The 18905-nt window shown below is 35.9% G+C and overlaps 1 protein-coding gene across 2 annotated transcripts in view; it reads left to right on the top strand.

The window, feature by feature from the left end:
• TACR3 (tachykinin receptor 3) overlaps window positions 1–16621 on the top strand; it is a 38892-nt gene extending 22271 nt beyond the window's left edge. For both annotated transcript variants that reach the window (XM_058837983.1, XM_058837982.1), the window contains 2 exons: window positions 10874–11070; window positions 13950–16621. In XM_058837983.1, coding sequence (XP_058693966.1) covers window positions 10874–11070; window positions 13950–14265 — 513 coding nt within the window. In that variant the 3' untranslated portion in view covers window positions 14266–16621. The remainder of the gene's footprint in view (window positions 1–10873; window positions 11071–13949) is intronic.
• The last annotated feature ends 2284 nt before the right edge of the window (window positions 16622–18905 follow it).

The raw sequence follows: 18905 nt of genomic DNA, 5'->3' as shown, positions 1-18905 counted from the left end.
GCCATTATTTTCACTTAGTTTCATTAATTACTTAACATGCCTCACTGGTATCACCTCTACAGATATTTTTACTCCTATTTCTTCTTTCAGTCTTTGTTTACATTTGTTACATAAATGAAACAAGTGCTTCTGATCTTCTTTTATATAATATCATTATGCAACAAGTGACCAAAACCAGAGAAGGAACGAAAGCAAAGTAGTGTCACCATGGTCCTACACAGGCATAACTCCCTGTTCTCCACTGAGAATGCCTTATCTGGAACATCCTAATCTCTCATTTTTTTCTTTCATTAAATGGATGACCTGGTGCTACAATGAGTCTATAACATCTGTCTCCTCCTTATTTGTTCACAACAGGCAAACAAATTCACAGCAGTTAGTTTTATTAGTCCTTAATTGAGCAAATCCCAGAACTCTTCTGAGTTTGATCCCCACCTACCACAGTACCAGTCCAGCAGTTCCTATCTGTCACTGCCACCACCCCACCTAGGGACACAATCACTACTGGTACCACACAACATATATGACCAGCACTGTGAAATTGCAGTTCTGTTCCCACAGTTCTTCCACATCCCAGTTCTTTCTCTGCCTTGCTTCTGTAGCAGCAGAGTTGCCTAGAAATGTCTTGTCATCAAACTTACCTGACATGCCTTTACTTCACTGTACAAAACTCCTCAGTAAATACATTAAACGAGGCAGATCTCAAGACTGATACTTAGAGAATATATCCCAGAGTGGAGGGAGATAAGTTTTAAATACTTTCCAATAAAAATATTTTTTCTCTCAACTACCTTTCCAGTGCAAAGTGCTTTCCAAATCATGCTCAGTAATGAAATGTAACAGGCAAAATTACTTACAAAAATTAATAACTGAAGATAGGTTTTCTCTCATTCTGCCCCAGGGCACCTCTTACTATGATATCCTTAACTCTGACTATTTATAGGAAGAATGAAATAGCCTTGTTAATCTGGTTGATTCAAACCAATTCTAATGAAGCTAGAGCCTGACTTCACAAACTGATACACATGCCTAAAACTGGGTTTGTAACCCTGTAGAGATGGAGCTAGTTACACAAGGAGATGTGACATAATGCTTAGTATGCTTCCTACAGAGCACAGGTGCTTACCCTGCCTGCTGCTCTTCTCCATGGCTCTGCATCTGAGAGTCAGGACTGGCTATTAAGAAGGTTGTTGGACCAGACTGCAGATTTGGTGTTCCACTAACATTTTGAGCAGTTGTTCCATAACTGTAGACAAAAAAAAGACAAATACCCTGCCATACTCACCAGATTGTTATTAATACAACAGTCAAAGTCTCTACTTGCAAGTAATTGCTATTACAGACAAAAGTTTGCAGACTAGATTTTTTTAAGCTTATTTTCTCTTAAGTTTAAGAAAAACTTCAAAAGGGTAATGAGAGTCAGGATATTATGAGTATCTTTCTGGTGAAAATACAAGCAGAATAAGATATCTTTTCCAATTTTGATCAGTAATATATTCCCATAGTTACCTAAAGTCTCCACAAGAATACAGAATACTCACAGGAAAGCCTGATTTGGGCATTTTCATTTACAATTAATTAAGTTCTTGCACAATCACCATGTTGATTACAATGTATGAGCCCCTTCCTAAACACATACACACAAAGAGGCACCTTTTTTTTTCCAGTAGATGAGGCAGAATAACCAATAATCTTTGGTTTTAAGTTTTAAAGAGTTCTGTCAAACTCTTTCTATTACCAAGTGTATGGACTGAAAACCTACTGAAAATGTAGGGAATGAGCAAATTAATTATTCATCTTGTGAATCATGATTTTTCTTTCACAGTTTCACTCTTCACATGTTTACAAATTGCCTAGGGAAAGACTGGGGCACAAGGTACAGGGCAATTACTGTCATTTCATGTTAAATCCAAAATATTTTTTACAGATTTATTTTATGGTCTTAGAACTTCAGAAAATAAAGGGTTCACCTGTTCTCCTTTTCAGGAAATCTTTTTCTAGCAATTTGTCCTCTTTTTAATGATCTGCCCATAATTTTGAACAAGATATTGTATTGAGGTAAAAATCAAGTCAGACCTCCTCCTGATCATTCTCTGAACATGATTGACATAATGAAATATAACAAAATTACTGGAAGCTGCTCTTCTCTGCTATCTCCAAATAGCTACAGAACACTCAGCAGCTGTATCACCTTCTATTCACTGCCTCAAGCTCCTAAAACTCAGGTATGAACTGTGAACAAGTGCATCTTTCCGCACCCATCGTCCTTGCTTCAAAGAGCAATCACAGAGAAATAAAAGCAGATTAAATACTAAAAATAGCTTTATACTGTGCATAAACCTTGCCAGTTTAAGTATTTATGTACAAACTGATGGAAGTTTTCTGGTCAATACTTTTTTATAGAACAGCTGGCAACATCTCCAGGTCAGGGGCAGATTTAAGAGACTGGTTCTGCATGGTCATTGATTAGGCTCAGAATTGTGTTCTTACAGTTGCTGTGATATTTCTCCTTGTTATTTTTATATTTCTGATCACTGTTGGCAAAAAATTATGTGAAATGTAAAGTCTATGCACAGTCCTAGGGCAAAAATTTCTTATTAATGCCTCATATTTTTAAGAATGGAAGTAACAATATGTTAACAGACAAAAAATTTCAATAGTGCTTAACTCCAATGTTAGTGAGCTCAGTGTGTTTTCAAATGCATTGCTTAATTCAAGTACATGTTTGTTAATAATAAAACAGAGATATGTATGAGAAAGACAAATGAAAGCCAAGTGTCTCTTTTTCAGCATTCAGATTTTCAGCATGGAGATTATGATCTCCATGTTTCAAACTATGGAGTTGGGGTTTTTAAGACAGACTTCATTTTCTCTGTGCAGTTCTCCCCAAGTTCAAGTTTGGGACCTGGCCCTCCAGACCGACAACCTTAACATCCCATATTCAGGACAAAGTGCATTCTTTAAGTTGTTGCAAATTTTTTCACCAGCATATAAACAAACCTTGGAAATTCCAAAAGTTTTTATTGTATCATCTAATTAGCAGCCAAAGTTATCCCATTACGTATCCTAAATTATGACTACATGAATAGTCCTCTGTGTGCATGGGTGTGTAAAAACATATATATATATTTACACAAAGAAGCGAGTGCATAAGAAGCCCCTTCCTCATCGAGTCCCTCTAGGGCAGTCATGAACAAATTAATTTCAGCATGAGTTTTCAGTTTACTGAGCTCTCTGGAATACTGCCAAGCATCTGTGTGGTGAAAAGCACAGGAAATCTGATGCAGATCACTCATTTTGGAGGACTGCAGAGCCAAGACCTGTATATTCAGCACAACAGAGCTGCAGTTCCAGTATTACACTTACTTTCACATTCATTACGGGTTGCTCTTCACGTCAAAACAAAACAATTTCAGCACAGGTTTTTTCTGAGTTAAAGCAGAAATCCACACACCTACACAAAAAGTGTCTGTTACGTCTATTAATGCCTTCGCCTAACAAATCTAATCCTTTAACTCAAGAATTTAATTATTTAGAAATTTCTCTACTGAAACACTGTAAATAACCTCTTTAAAGAACCTTTATCTCATTACTTATTTTCTGAGGTGGAGAGAAGTAGTTTTTTTATTTCTCCAGGTTTTAAAGTAGGTTTCCTAGGAAATAGTTTCAGCCACCCTGGCATGTCGGCTTGTTCCATGAACTGGGATATCACAGGAGTATCAAGCCAATGCAATAATGACCAATGTGTTGACCATTATGACCAAGTCATGTGGCTACTTTAATACTTGAAGCATTGCTTGTCTGTACAAAAGTAGATGCTGTCAGGAGAATGGCACTCCTGATACTTTTCATCAATAATTGACCAGAGAATGTACCACTTTATTGACCAAGTAATTCCAAAATGTTCTGTATGCGAGTTACAAGTCTACTTCTAATAAATTCACAACCTTGTACAGTCATTTGAAGAATGACAAAAATAAGCTTGGTACATGAAATGCAAAACATAAACCTTAACATCACTGACATTAATAGTTTCCTTTGAAGTCAATTTAAATGAAAATAGACTGGGGGACAATATTAAAATTTTTCGCTTTTTTTTTCCTTAGGTGGTAATAAACATTTTTATTTCAAACTTTGAAAGGGAAGATGCTACTACCACTGTAAATACGTAACTATGATGGCAATTTAAAAATAGTTTTAACTGTGCTTATTTTTCTTAACAGAATTTTGCCATGCAATTTAAACAAGTACAGTCAGGAATAATTCATAGCTATTTTCTTATCAACAGAAAATAGTAGAGCTTTTTCAAACTATGTAGTAAGCAATCTGCATTTCTTCCCATTATGTTCTTGTACCAAAAGTCTAGAGAAATATGGTAAACATTCATATGGGTACTAATTATATAAATCACTTATTTAATTTTCCTAGGTGAATAAGCTGGAAATAAAACAACTCAAAACATAGTCTTCCCATATGAAATAAGAGTCTATGCTCCTATTTTGAAGATAACCAAAGGTACCCATCTCATTTTAGGTTCAGGAGGACACTTTTCATAAGGAGCCCACATAAAGTAAAACACAGATAGGATGCTATGCAACTTTTGCATAATTCATTGCCATAATTCATCATAGCATTAGTTGTTTATTGCAGTGTCCAATATATAAGATCTAGTTTTCAAAAGAAAACATTCACTAATGCCATTTCTTCAGAAGTCTTATATAGAAAATTAATTTAAACATTGAGCCTACGAGGATTAAAGTTCTAGAACACTTTCAGAATTCTGTCAGTAAGTGGACTTCAGAATTAACTACCCCTATTAGCAAAACAAAAGAAGATATGATTATTTTATTTCTTCCCATATCAAAACTTATATTTGGTTGTAGGCATGGAAATGAATTATGTCTCATCATTCATTCCAGGTAAGGAAGGAAAGTATCGTAAAATACGTGGTGGTATGAACCCTAAGTACAAAAGCACTAGATCAGCTTTTTCACTTTTTTTCCCCAAACTAGATCTCAGGTGGATAATCATGCCCAATAATACCAATCTCACTACAGCCATTCAGAGTAGTTTTCTAAAGAACATAAACCTCTTATGCTACTCAATGGTTAAGACCAAGACAATGATACATGGCCACCTACTTTTACTTGCTGTCCAGCTTACAGAAAAAAACTCTTAGTCTGAGCAGCAGACGTTAGCATATTGCCTAATATCCAGCAATCTCTTGTGAGAAATTGAGACATCTTTTATTAGATAAATTAACATAAAACTTGTGGAAACTTCTCCTTCTTGCCCCCAACCAGATGCTGGTAAAATCATTTGTTCTCCAGGAAGATAAAAGTCTGAGCAAAATATTTACCCCTTTTTTTGCAATGGAACACATATTCCTTGACATCTTGAGAGAAACTCTCAAAGTCTCAAACTCTTAAGTGGCTCAAAGTCACTGTCAAACCTGTGTTCTATGCAACTTTGGGGAAACATAATTTAAAAATGGCAGTAGCTATGGCCACCCAAAAATATCAAAATAATTACTTTTATTTTAGGGGAATCCCACATTTTAGCATTTGGAAGAAAACAAACTAATTAAAAACTACTTCACACTAGAAGATAGTATATTTTTGAACTTTAGAGCTTAACTAACAAAGTAAATGATTATGAATTCCGTTGGCAGGGATTATGCAAACTGAAATGAAAAACAGTTTCGTTATTTCAAGTAATTGAGAAAAACAGATGGAAAGCTCAAAACGGAAGACTAAAATTATCTGGAGCACTGGAATTGGCAAATACTTTACCTGGCTGAAAGACTTCCAAGCTCTCATATTTTCTGCTCCTAAATGTGCAGCTATTAAGAATCCGTCCTTTCCTATGGGCTGAAAGAATACAGAAAATCCCTGAGTCTGTCAAAGCACCTGGTACCTTAGAAGTCAGTTCCATCTCTGTATTATTGCCAGTAGAACTACCTTTGAATCCTAACTTTCTTGCAGAAGAGAGATAGTTTACTCCAAATAAGCACTGTGGAGAGGCAAAGGCATGCTGGTGTTCCTTTCTCTCTAGTGCTTCATGCTTAAGTGCCACGTAGTCCACAGGACTGGGAAGTGGATTTACTGGCTGCATCCTAACATGCTGGGAAAAACACTTTTTGAAATGTTAGTGTGGCATTTTACTTCTCCCAAAAGAGCTCAGGGCATAAGTTATGATCCCAGGGATTATCTGTGAACTGTGTTTAAGCTGTATTCATGAATAAATAACATCCAGGAGAGGGTAAACAAAGACATTGTTACACTCCATGGGTTCTTAAATAATTTGCTTCTCATTTTTATCTGCATAACACCCAGGAGTAAAAGTTCTGAAAGTAATTAAATTGTTCTGTGTGATATAAGTGCAAATGAAATCAAAAGCCAAACTCCTGTACTTGTAGAAGCAGCAGTATCAAAGATGACTTAGAAAGGCAATAAGGAGCTGCAGAGAAGATTGAAAAAGAAATGATTGCATGGTCCAAGTCTTAGGTATTGCTGGCAAATCAATGCCTTGCAATGAGAATTGCTGTATTCCTCCAGCAGCAACTGAGTCTCCAGAAAAGCATATGTTATTCCTAATCTTTCAAGAGCTGCTCTCAATGCTACATGTTAAATCAGACTACATTTCTAGCTATTCTTCATGCAAAATAAAAACAGGATGGAAAAATAAATGTACTTCTGTTTTTTCTGAGTGTAGCAGAATCTGTTTAGTTTGTTTTCACTTTTACTGTTCCAAATGCTTCACGGCAAACTTGCAAACTCCAATTCCAATGAACTTGCATTGCTTTTGCTCTTTTAAATACATTTTTCTCTCATTACATCCATTAATGGAAGAATGCCTCTTAGACAGAAAGGATTTAAAGGAATGAACAAGACAAAGCACATAAATTAATTTTCTTTTCTAAATATAGTTTTTCTTAGACATAGGCAGCAGTGAATCAATATCAGCAGAACAGGTTGATGAAAATCAATGTATAAAATAAATACTTTGATTTTCCATTTACAAATCTAGCCTCAAGACTTGCATGAAGGTTTCACAACTGGGAGACTCAGTACAACTCATCTAACAAAAGTATTGCCTAGAACAGAAAAAACCCCTCTTTTCTCCAGTCATGCTGCCCACAATAAACACAGAGGGAGACTGAATAGAACACCAGGGGGAAAATGGTGCTGCTGGGATAAAGGGTTTTCACTGCAATTCATATTTTGGAAAGCTCCATGGTGAAATGGTGGCAGGAGCAGAGCTAGACTTTAAGCTAAGCAACTGAATTCAGTCATTTTCTTGCTTTAGAAATGTTTCCTAATGCACAAGAGCAAACCCTTATTAATGAATTCTATGCAACTCAGAACAGAAGGAAAAGCAACTAAAAAATGGTAATATATCAAAAAAAGTGGAACATAACAGACCTATTAAAAAGAACTTTTTTTTTCCAGCCACAGGTTTAAATAGTCAAAAAACAACCCCAGTGCTGAAGCTGTCTTTTATACTATGTAGTTAGACCTGTAAAGTGTCACTGGGGTTTCTTTAGTGAAACATCACACTACTGGGAAAAGACAATCATGTTTTTGTGATAAATTCATACTGGACCTGTTTCATTTCTTTTCTCTGGTTTATGGGCATCTGTTCATCAGAATTAATTCCAAATATATTCAAGGTGCCCTGGGCTTATAGGCCTTGAAGTCACTTTCTCTTCATAATTATTCATCTAATCAAGAAATGAAATTTTATACTGGAAAGACCAACATTACAGACAAGAACCTCAGATATAAACTGCAAAGTAGGGCCTTGCACAGTCTGTGCCTCTCTCTGAAAGGGAAAAGGACATTGGGAATAAGCTCCTTCCTTTTCCTAGGATTCTTTTTTTTTCCTTCATTTCTGCCAACACAGTCGTTGTTAGACTATGACATGAGGACTGACTAGGGTTTTTGGATTCCTCTCATGACTTCTGCATTTGACTTCAAATTTAATCTTAATTGCCCTGAGTTTACAACAATTTTACACCACACAGACTTGGAACATCTCACTTATCTTCTCCTAGGCAATATTTCAATAATTGTACTGTACTATATAAATATTCAAAATGACATGCAAACCTGAATTATTAAGAATGTAATGGGCTTCACTGTCTGTCATTCAAGTGACTTGTTACTTCGCAAATTAAATCAAACACTAATGTCCATCTAAAATCATCTGTACCTTATTGTCTAGTTTGACTATTTGCTTCAGAAATTTCTGCTTTCAGGATGATGAAGACTTACTATTTAATCATGGATTTCCAGACAGAAACAGCAACAAGAAAACCTTATACTAATCTCACTCTTTTAAAAGATGATGCTTGGTTTTTTTAAACAAAAGAGTAACCTTGCAGGAAAAGATGCAATTCTCTGTGAGTGATTTGGCATTTTTCATTTCAAAACATAAAAAAGTAAACATTCAAAATTAGAGATTAATTGCCTGAAACTGTGACAAGAAAAACTGTGGATTTTCTTTGCAGGGTAAAATTTAGTTGGGGATTTCTGGTCCCTTGAAGAAAACCTGAAATATTATATGTAATATTAATTTAAATCGAAGCTTCATTCTGCCATGTTAATTTTTGCAGCACCTGAAATCTAAAGGCTACTTTTTGTACAGATTGTGAAGATTTATTAGCTTTAGGAGACCTTTAAGTAGAGTCTGGAAGCACTTCTTGCCTTCCCTTCAACATAGCACAGAAAACTAGACAATGAGCATTTGGATGTCAGAAAAAAGACAACTTTCTTTTGGAAAAAATTAACACAACTGAGTATGCCAAACAGGCAACCTGGACTACTCCTGTGTTCCTAGTATCTCTGGGGCATGAATGACAGTGTTCAAACAGATTAAGTTACATTAGTTCCTTGGAAGCTCTACTATTTTGGTCCTCAAGCACTGCACAGATGAAATGTACACTGTAAAAATCCAGATTTACCTGTTTACACTTTGAGAATTTGGACACAAAAGTCCTTTCATTATGTACCTATGATATTCCAATGATGACTAATTCTAGGAACAGCTTCACATGCACAGCTGGTCCTGCAAGACTTGCTAATTAAATATCAAGGTAAGTAATTAGACTCTCAAGGGTTCTGAAATTATTGAAGTCCTGAAAGATGCTGAGGTAATACTTATCATTCCTGACAGATCTAAAAACACAGCAACAAGCACAGTGCAGCTGTAAATGAACGACAGGGAGCTTAACTACCATGGTAAAACTATGGACATAAAGCTTCTATCTATACAATGTGTGCAGGGCAGAGGTGTAAGTCCCCAGCAGAACAGCGGAGGTTATGTCAAAAGCAGTGAAATAGCAAGGCCATTTAACGATTGACAGTGATTTGACAACATATTTTATGCATCACTTCACATACATAGTTTAGTCCAGATATGTCTGTCCACATAAAATCATAACCTCTTCCCCCCACCACCCCAAAAAATTGTATATATAGTCACATAAACTTCCGTATATGCCTAGATGTAGACACACAGATGTACATGTGAAAGGTAAAAGTGATATTATGTTTTGGTGTGTTGCCTTCCTTTATAATAATTCTGATCTTCCTGATCATAGATGCTTTATAGTTAACTGATGAAAAGTGCTTCAGAAGAATCATCTTATTATTAATGTTGTACATGTGGCCAGATACCTATTTTTTACTTTGAAGTGATAATCAGCGCATATATATCAGCAATAAGTATTCTTATAAGCAAAATACTTAATAATAAGTATTCCTATAAGCAAAATCTTGCACATTACAGTCCCATACAGCAGGCAAGGTTGTTAATTGGTGCCAGCTATTAAATGAAAAAAAGCTTTATATTTCTCATGGGAAGATGTAATGTGAGTAAAGGAGAACACCAAAACAATTACATGTAAAACTTATGCTAGTTGGAATTTTATAAAAACATTAACCAAAGACATGTAAGTACAGAAAATTTCAGCTCTTTGGATTTTTCCCCTGGTAAAACTAGAAACAGTATGAAATGGCACCTTGTACAGAGAAAAAAGAAAAGGAACTGTTCATAGCTATCCTTGTTATTCCTCAGTATTCACAAGTACAAATGAACAAGAGATTTCCCAATATAGATCTATCATGTCTAGTTTCATTTTAGCTACAAAATAAAACCTGTGGTGTAAACATGTGACATATTGAGCTGAAAATGGCAGCTGGACTAGTATTTGACATAGGTGAAAAGAGAAAGATGGGAGTGAAAATTTTACATTAGTTGCAAGGTTTCTTCATGTGTTTGGAGTACAAAGCAAAGCTCCTCTTCATTTATGCTTACTGGAAACTATGGTAGCTACCAGATGTTGTGATGCCTGCAGAAAACAACAAATAAGGATCACCAGCCAAGGGAATTGTTAGGCCCTGAAATTAAACAGGATGCTGCAGTTGTTCATTTCCTACAACCTAGTGTTATGCAAATCACATCTAAAAACTGGGGACAAGAAATGGACTTGCAGACCACAGTAAAAATAGGCACCAAGGTCAATAAAGGCCAAAATGAGGTGTCCGAATAAAACGCTCTGTAACCTTATGCCATGATTAGATGTACAGAAAAGTGATATTTTATATAGCCAAATATAAGTAAGCAAATACATAGCTTGTAAAAATCAATACAAATAAAGGGGAAATTTTCATGCTATTTTTCTTTGGAAAAAGATGATCTCCATTCAAGAAAAAATAATTAAGAGAGTGAGATTAAAAGGAAAAACTATACAAAAGCATATTCAGCTTTCCTTTGACTGATTTAAAAATTAATTACAAGAATGTTATTAATAGACGTTGAAATGCTAGTCCACATAAAAAAGGCTAAATATCGTTATTACTTCTTTCAGGTGGTAAAAATGATGATTGTGGTTGTGCTGACATTTGCCGTCTGCTGGCTGCCCTACCACATTTACTTCATAGTTACTGGGATTTATCAACAATTAAATCGGTGGAAATACATTCAGCAAATCTATTTAGCCAGTTTCTGGCTTGCCATGAGTTCTACAATGTACAATCCCATTATCTACTGCTGTCTTAATAAGAGGTAAGAGCTGGTTATGAAACAAGGTGCGTAACTTCACCAAGAACAAATTGCTAAAATGGAAAAAAAAAGGAACAGAATTTTCACTTAAATAGTTTTCAGTTAGTGGGAAAGAAAACAAAATGCAAAAAACCCAATCACCTTTCTTTAGGTTTGTAATTGAAAAGAATCGCCAAAGCCCCTAAGGAGGACTTGCAGTAAATATTTCAGAGCAAAATTCAGCTTTCAGAAACCAGTCCTTTCCATGTCCACCTGCAAAATGAAAAAAAACCATAGCAGTTTAATGTCTTTTGGTTTCCAAAATATTAAAATAAATAAGATGGTAATTAATGATATAGTATGCAAGCTGTATGTTCACTAATTGTAGCCCAAATTTTGTTTTGCTGGAAGAATTTAATATAAAATGTGATTTACTGTGTTTTGTATATCTCAGCATGAGATTTCTTCTGTGCTCCAAGATCTGCAACAAGCTGACAAATATTATACAAATGCTTATATTCTCATTACTTAATAACTAAATTACAGTATTGTTTGATAGCAACACATTATGCTCTGAATTTCAAAGGCACTGCATCTGCTGAGTTTGATGATGTTTTACAGATACTTGCTATTCTGAGACTACTGCATTGCAGAATGGACTCAAGTCTTTGATTTCAATTTATAGGACCAGGATCTACACAATCATCATCCTAGCCATCCTCTTTGCCAGTATTTCTTCTAACACTATTGGATAAAGATCACCAAGAACAATTAATTACTTCACAAATCAGTCAGTATGAATCAATATTGAATAAGCAATCTTAAATATTGTTTCAAATCTCTTAACTTAGCAGCCAGTGCCAAGTTTAATCACTGTCAAACTTAATACCAACAGTGCAAGGTATTTCTAAACCCCCACTAAAGATCATACAGTACCTGACAAAAGGAGTCTAATCAAAAATAAGTGAACAAATCCTAATGAGTTTCTATTGGTGTAAAAACACTGGCATCTTCCTCCTTGATGAGAGTAATTTAGAGTAATTAACATTCATGATCTTTTAAAAAGACAAGGTAATGACTAAATTCGTAGAGGCTTTTGCCTCTTTTCATCATTTACAACTGTTTAAAGATGAGGTAAAGTTTTAACATGCCAGAACACAATCATAACTCAAATGGCAAATTTTCCATTAATTTCAACAGAAGCCAGATTGCAGTAAGTGTCCAGAGTCTGCAAAATCAAAGGCAAGGAAGAACGAGGCCTCATATTTTTCAATTACTACTACAAAACTTCTAAACCAATCCTATTTTCTTCAAAAACTTTTTATGCCACATTAACAAAAGTATTCATAAAAAAATAATATCTCTGATATGACTTATGTTGACACTTGCAAACTGAAAAATTAAATGTCTGGATTAAAGAATACAGCCAAAGAAAAATTACTGTTTTGAGACATACTAAAGATCACCTTGTTCGGAATTTGATGCAAGAATGAAATCCTGGTGACAGTTTTCTTATAATTAAGTTCCATATTGAAATTAGGATACCAGAACGTCTGCTTCCTTTTCATTAAGTAGGAAAATAGATCTTGTTGCTGGGAGTCAGATCAATTCATGCCTCTGCTGGATTTAGTATCAGACAGAGAACATCTATCCCCAGCCTCATCTTCCAGGCTAATTAGGATATTACGTATCTAGATAAAGAGAGCATTATTTCAAGATGAAGAAATAAACATGCCCTGAATTAGAAAGAGGATGGAAGGTACCAAGAAAAGTAATACAGTTTAAAGATGTTTTGGTTTTACAATTCCTATTACTAAATCCATTTCCATTAGAGGTTCTTTCAGTATTTTTCCAAAATATGAACTTGTAAACAGAGGATGCTAAATAGCAACCTACTTGCTCGGTTGTCATCATGTGAGAACTCCACAGCAAACTAAAAAATTTGATGAAGGAAAAGTCACTTCTGTGAGATCCATTAACTTTAACTGAACACCTTATCTGCATTTTTACCTGCAGTCTGCCTGTGGTAGTTGATTGATTCAAAAAACTTACAGACAGGATAAACCATAGAGCTGATGGTTAAAACAAAACAAGATAAGCAAGACAAGTGAGAAAGTCAGATAAGCTTTAGGTCTAGGTGAAAAGGTGTTCTTTTTCCAGTTAGACACAGATACAATAGGGAATTGTTTTTCTAATATGTTAAACTTTTATTCTGGAAATGCATACATACAAAACATAATGGTCTTTAAGGTGAATCCCTACCTCTGTATGTGTATTGCAAACACTGATGCTTGAGCCTCAAAATGCCTGTTTGTATATTGCTCAAATTCAGATTTCAGCTTTCTAGGACCCTCTTAATAATTAAATAATTATTTTCCATATGTTTTAAATCAACTTATTATGAATGAATTATTAACCATTACAACATTCCCATACAGGTATCTCTGTTAAAAAGAAACACAGAAGGGATATGGAAATTTGGCAACTGGGATGATGTTTTAGACAAAAGAATGTTACAAAGTTTCTTGCTGAAGTAAGATGAAAATATATGCGCAGATTTCATTAGAGGTCAAATCAAAACAATTTCTGTGGAGACAGTTCTATGAAAGTTAGTGTTTGTTTATTATGCACAAAGGACAGGAAATTCATTCTAAGGAAAATACCACTGTTAAAATGCAGGGAGAGGATATAGAAAATCAGAAACCGAAATGAGTTGTTACCACTGTCTTTTTGCCCTACTCAGACTTCAGTCAAATAAATTCCCACTGACTTCATCATATCCAGACTGAAGGGCAGGATAATTGGCCAAGTCAGTGTCCTGCCAGCAGTGTGTATGTTTTCAGATGAAGGCCTGGGGCTGGCTCTCTCAAGCACAGGCTTTCACCAGGCTTCTTTCCTCCTAGGTTCCGAGCTGGCTTCAAGCGAGCTTTCCGCTGGTGCCCTTTCATTGAGGTGTCCAGCTGTGACGAGCTGGAGCTAAAGGCAGCCAGGTTCCACCCCACCCGGCAAAGCAGCCTCTATGCTGTGTCCAGGATGGACTCCAGCATGACAGTGGTGTTTGACACTAATGATGGAGACAGCATGCACACCAGCCATAAGAAAAGAGCAGCTCCAAGGGACCTGAACATCAATGGTTGCTCACAAAGGAATTCCAAGACTGTCTCCACGGCCTCAAGCCTCATCAGTTCACTGCACACATCAGCAGATGTTTATTCCTAAACATTTCACGTTGCTAGAAGGGTGACAGTGGACAATGTTCTACTACTTTGGGACTTGGTATTCATACCACAGGAAAGCAAACTGGATTCCACCAATAAACCCCAATTACAAATATTGCGAGACTTTAGTGAATCTCTTACTTTTTTTGGTTTGGAAATAAAGGGGAGTTTAAAGACATATGTATGTCTCAGTCCAAAAACATAGATGCAACTTATGCACAACAAAGTTTGTAGGAATTAGCCAAAATAAGCCAATGGCATAAAAAACTTTGTTTTAGTTGTCTCTGACCTGCGGCATTTATGTCTGACTTATTGAAATGTAACAGGCTCCTTTACTTATTGAAACAGAAATGCCCAGTGTTTTCCATTATGAGTGTATTAATTCCACAGTAACAAAATTACATGAGATTTGATTATAAACATGCATTTATAATGAGTACCTAATGAGCCCCAAGTCCATTAAACTGGTTTACAATTTAGCCCCATTCCCAGACAAATAGATAAAATTAAGTTCACGTGAATACAGTTCAGCTCTGTCTGCAACAGTACAATTTTGCAAACACATATGAGAACAGGAGAACATGACAAAGAGCCTAAGTTAAATTCTACCAAAGTTTGCATATTAGTAAACATTAGACACTAATGGGATCTCCAATACTTCCAGAGGAATATACTGCTTTGATGAACATCTCATAGCTTTGTATCTTAGTACTAAGGGCAAGGTCTGTCTCCAGTGACCTTAACAGAATCTTCTGATTGACTTTAGAAAGGCCAAAAGATTAAAAACTGGAGATTCATATATGAAAAAAATACCACTGTGGCAATGAACTCTTCTCTGCAGAAGATTATGTAACAAGATGCATGATGAAAAACTTCCATTGGAAAAAAAAAAAAAATATTTGGGCTCTTCAAGAATTTTCCACAACTTGATGCATGTAAAAATATTCCTGCTCCTGCCTCTGAAAATACACTAAGCATTCTTACACAGATACGTTCCCACTGAATTCAGACAAAATTCACTTACCAACACTGTTGCAGAGAAAGCTGAATGTAACAAAAAAGGGAAAAGGGACCAGAGAGCAGACTTTTAATTAAAATGACTGTATCAGTTGCATGGATAGACTGGCTACATAAATGCTGTCAAACAGTTAACTAAAACATAAGCAAAAGAGCCTGAATGTCTTCCTGAGTTAGCCAAACCAGCCCACAACAGTGTATATCTGGCTGAACCCAACACAGTACCAAAGCTAAGGAATTGAAAAAGAGAAGTTTGAAGAGAGAAAGGCTTGAGCTGGCTTTAGTCCACATTCCTTCCCAGCAACTGGGGATGATCAGCATTGTGACAGTGAGTATATCAAACAAGACTAGTAAAACACAAATGTTATTTATATTGTGATTCATGTATATAGTCAGTTGTTATCTTCTGCTACGTGTAACTTGTACTTGTATAGTGATTTCAGTGCACTGTAGTATCACTTACTAAATCAAAATCCTGCATAAGGTAAAATATCCTTAAATATATAAACCTGATACATTAAATTCTCCATGTACGGAATAACTAAAGAGCCTGGTCACAGACTATTGTACTCTTATAGAAGCGTATCACAATTCCAGACTCACACCTTTTCTATCTATGGCCTGATCTTAAATCCACTGAAACAAAGAGCTCTGTTCATTAATGACTTTCCTTTTAAATGTCAGTCCATGCTTTTCGACACTCTGTTCCTCTAAAAAAACAAGTATTTTCCAACATCGTAATTGTTATACTCTCACTTCTGCTTGTTTGTAATTTTTTTAAGCGTGTAGTAATCCAGAAAGTATTATGCAATGCCTATAAAATGCTTTTAAATTTTTTTCCCTGAAATATTGTTTTAAGAACTTGAAAATCTTCACAGGTTTTTAACAACTCTGTTGAGAGGATCCAGGATAGCCACACACAAACAAAAACATGATCCTAAGTATATTGACCTAATGGTCATGTACTACAAACACATGCTGTAAAGTCGCTCATGTACAACTTCTAAGAAACATACATAGAGAAAATGTACACTTGTTAAATAAACAAGTCTTTTCTAACTATGGCTGTTACAAAATCAGTGTTGATAAATTTATTGTTTTTAAATGTAGAGTATAAAAAAAATGAAAAAGCTGTATATAAAAATACAGCAGCAAAAATGTTTAAAACATGATCTTCATGTAACTTTTAGGATTCCTCATTGACAAATATCAATAAAGCAATGGTGGCTTCCTCACGCTTGTACCTCTAGTGAAACAATTTCACTTGAAGTGTTTTATGATGTGACCTCCTGGACAACTAATCCATTGATAATCTCGTTATATTTTGGTGGGTTAGAGGCATCAACAACACACTCACCATTCCTGTAGTTCTTCTCTGAAGTCACAGGATATTCCTGTACAACAAATGAAGAAATCTGTGCCTGTAATTACAGCATTGCTTTAACAAAACATTCCAGTGATACATGGTGCAAATCAAACTCTGTGTCTCAGCCCTCAAGAACATGCAGAGTTACACAATTAAAAAGCAGCACAGCAAAAGCTGTGACTGACAGCAGCTCCCATATGAATTACTAATTCAAAACAAACATTTTCAGCAAGTGGCCTGGTCACTAAAAATTCCTTATAGGCCTACTGACATACCTCAATGAGTGTAGAGGAAATCAGGTCATCCTCATCCTTGAGTCAATAAGACTGCTCAAAGCAGTAGCAGACATGCAGAGCACATGCTCTTGTGTGATTGCTGGTGAAGCACTGTGGCTGTCTCATGTCTGCAACCTTCAACACACATTTTTTAATTTTGCTAGGAATGAGTTAAGGAAAACAGACAGATACACAGCTAGCTTCTTACCAAGAAGTGTACAAATAATACTCCAAAACAGCATCAGGAAAGGTCTTCTGACCTTGAAATCTTCTGAAACATGTCAGTCCTTCTCACTATAACAGTTCATAGTACTTCAGTCCAGGCTCCTACTGGAGTCTGCCTCTAAAATGTATATGTGATGAAGAGGTATCATTGCTCGCTGAACAGCCATTTTGCAGGGAGATACCCTTGGTAGAGAACAGGTTTAACTTTCACATCACCAAAGACAAAAAAATCATCATCAGTTTACTTTGTCATTCCCTTGACATTGGCTAAACCTAAAAATAACAAAAAAATAAAAAAAAAAGAAAATAAAAAATAGAAAAGAAAATGAAACAGTCAAACCATTTTATAAAGTTAAACACAACTATTTAAACAATAAGAAACCTCCTCATTTCTTGTCTCAAGTCTTTGTGGTGGTGCATTCTCCTCCACACACTTTTCCTTGGAACAGGTTTTCCTCTACAACCTCAGAAACCCCCACTGAGTCTTGGTCTTTGTATGAGGAGTTGGGTGGTCAAGCTTCCCTTGACCATATGGGAACTCTTGTGTGGTTAAGCTTGGAACATCCCTGAGATAAATGGCAAGAGCACAGTCAGTCTCCCACTTAGAGCCTTGAGACTTGCCCTGGACCATAACCCAAGGGGAAAAGTACCATTGTGATTGGAGTTTTGAAAATAATTTGAAATTGTATTGGAAACAATTTGGAATTGTTTTGGAAACTCCCATGCTTACTGATCTGAGGATGGAAATTTTAAAGATAACATCTTGCTACCCTATAAATAGGGGTCCTAAGTGAGGCCCTTTGAGCTTCGCTGGACTTCAGTGGGATACACCAGATTCTCCCTGTGGGTGGGATGGCTCTCAGAGCTTGCAAACTCTCATGTTTGTGAGAAAGATGATGAGATGGCATAGGCTGATAAAGTCTCTATCCTTGAGCCTCAACCCTCATCCACTGACAAAAGCCGAGGCACTCGACATGGGTATTTGACTGAAATCAGAGGGAATTTTTCACAGGTACTTCTGTACACATTTCATTATGTCAGTGTGCATGCATGTGTGTGACTTGATTTAAATACCCTATAGCAAGTAAACCATAAATACTGACATCTCAGAACTATAATTAAGTAACTGCTGCAATTTTAGTCAATTTTATTGAACTACTTTATAAATGCTGAATTAGTCAATTGATTAAGTACTACTTAAATCCTTTAAACATGAAATGTTGATCAGGTCTAAGGCTAAGTTTGTCAATGGGGTCCACTCTGAACCTTGTGACTCTATGAGAAAGTCTTCCTTACCCTTTGTACCCTTTACCACTTGCATCCCTGGCCTCCATGCAAATCATTCTAATGATTTTAAAACAATATTCCTTTGTATGCTTCACTTACATAGTAAATAATAGAGAATATTGCCATTAAAATTTGTTGCACTTTCACACATTTATATTAAAACTTACTTCTGTCAATACCTGTGATAGTGATTCTTTTAGCTACCTAAACCACTCAATTGTAACAAATTGGTGTAGTCAGTAGAATACTAAATGAGGATTTGCAACAGTCTTCCACATAAAAGCATGATCTTGAGAGGAAAAATGAACTCCAGGCAAGCTCAGGGTACTCAGACAGGATACATTCAGCAGATTGCAGCCTGGATCTCTTTGGCAGGAATCCCTTGGCAGCCTTCCTTCCAGTTCACTTACAGCACATTTTCAAGGTTGGGAGGCACTGGCAGACCTGCACAGTGTGAGCTATTTGCAGCAT

The sequence above is a fragment of the Poecile atricapillus genome, chromosome 4 (assembly GCF_030490865.1).
Source record: "Poecile atricapillus isolate bPoeAtr1 chromosome 4, bPoeAtr1.hap1, whole genome shotgun sequence".
Taxonomy (NCBI): Eukaryota; Metazoa; Chordata; class Aves; order Passeriformes; family Paridae; genus Poecile; species Poecile atricapillus.
This window is presented reverse-complemented; position numbering and strand designations above follow the sequence as displayed.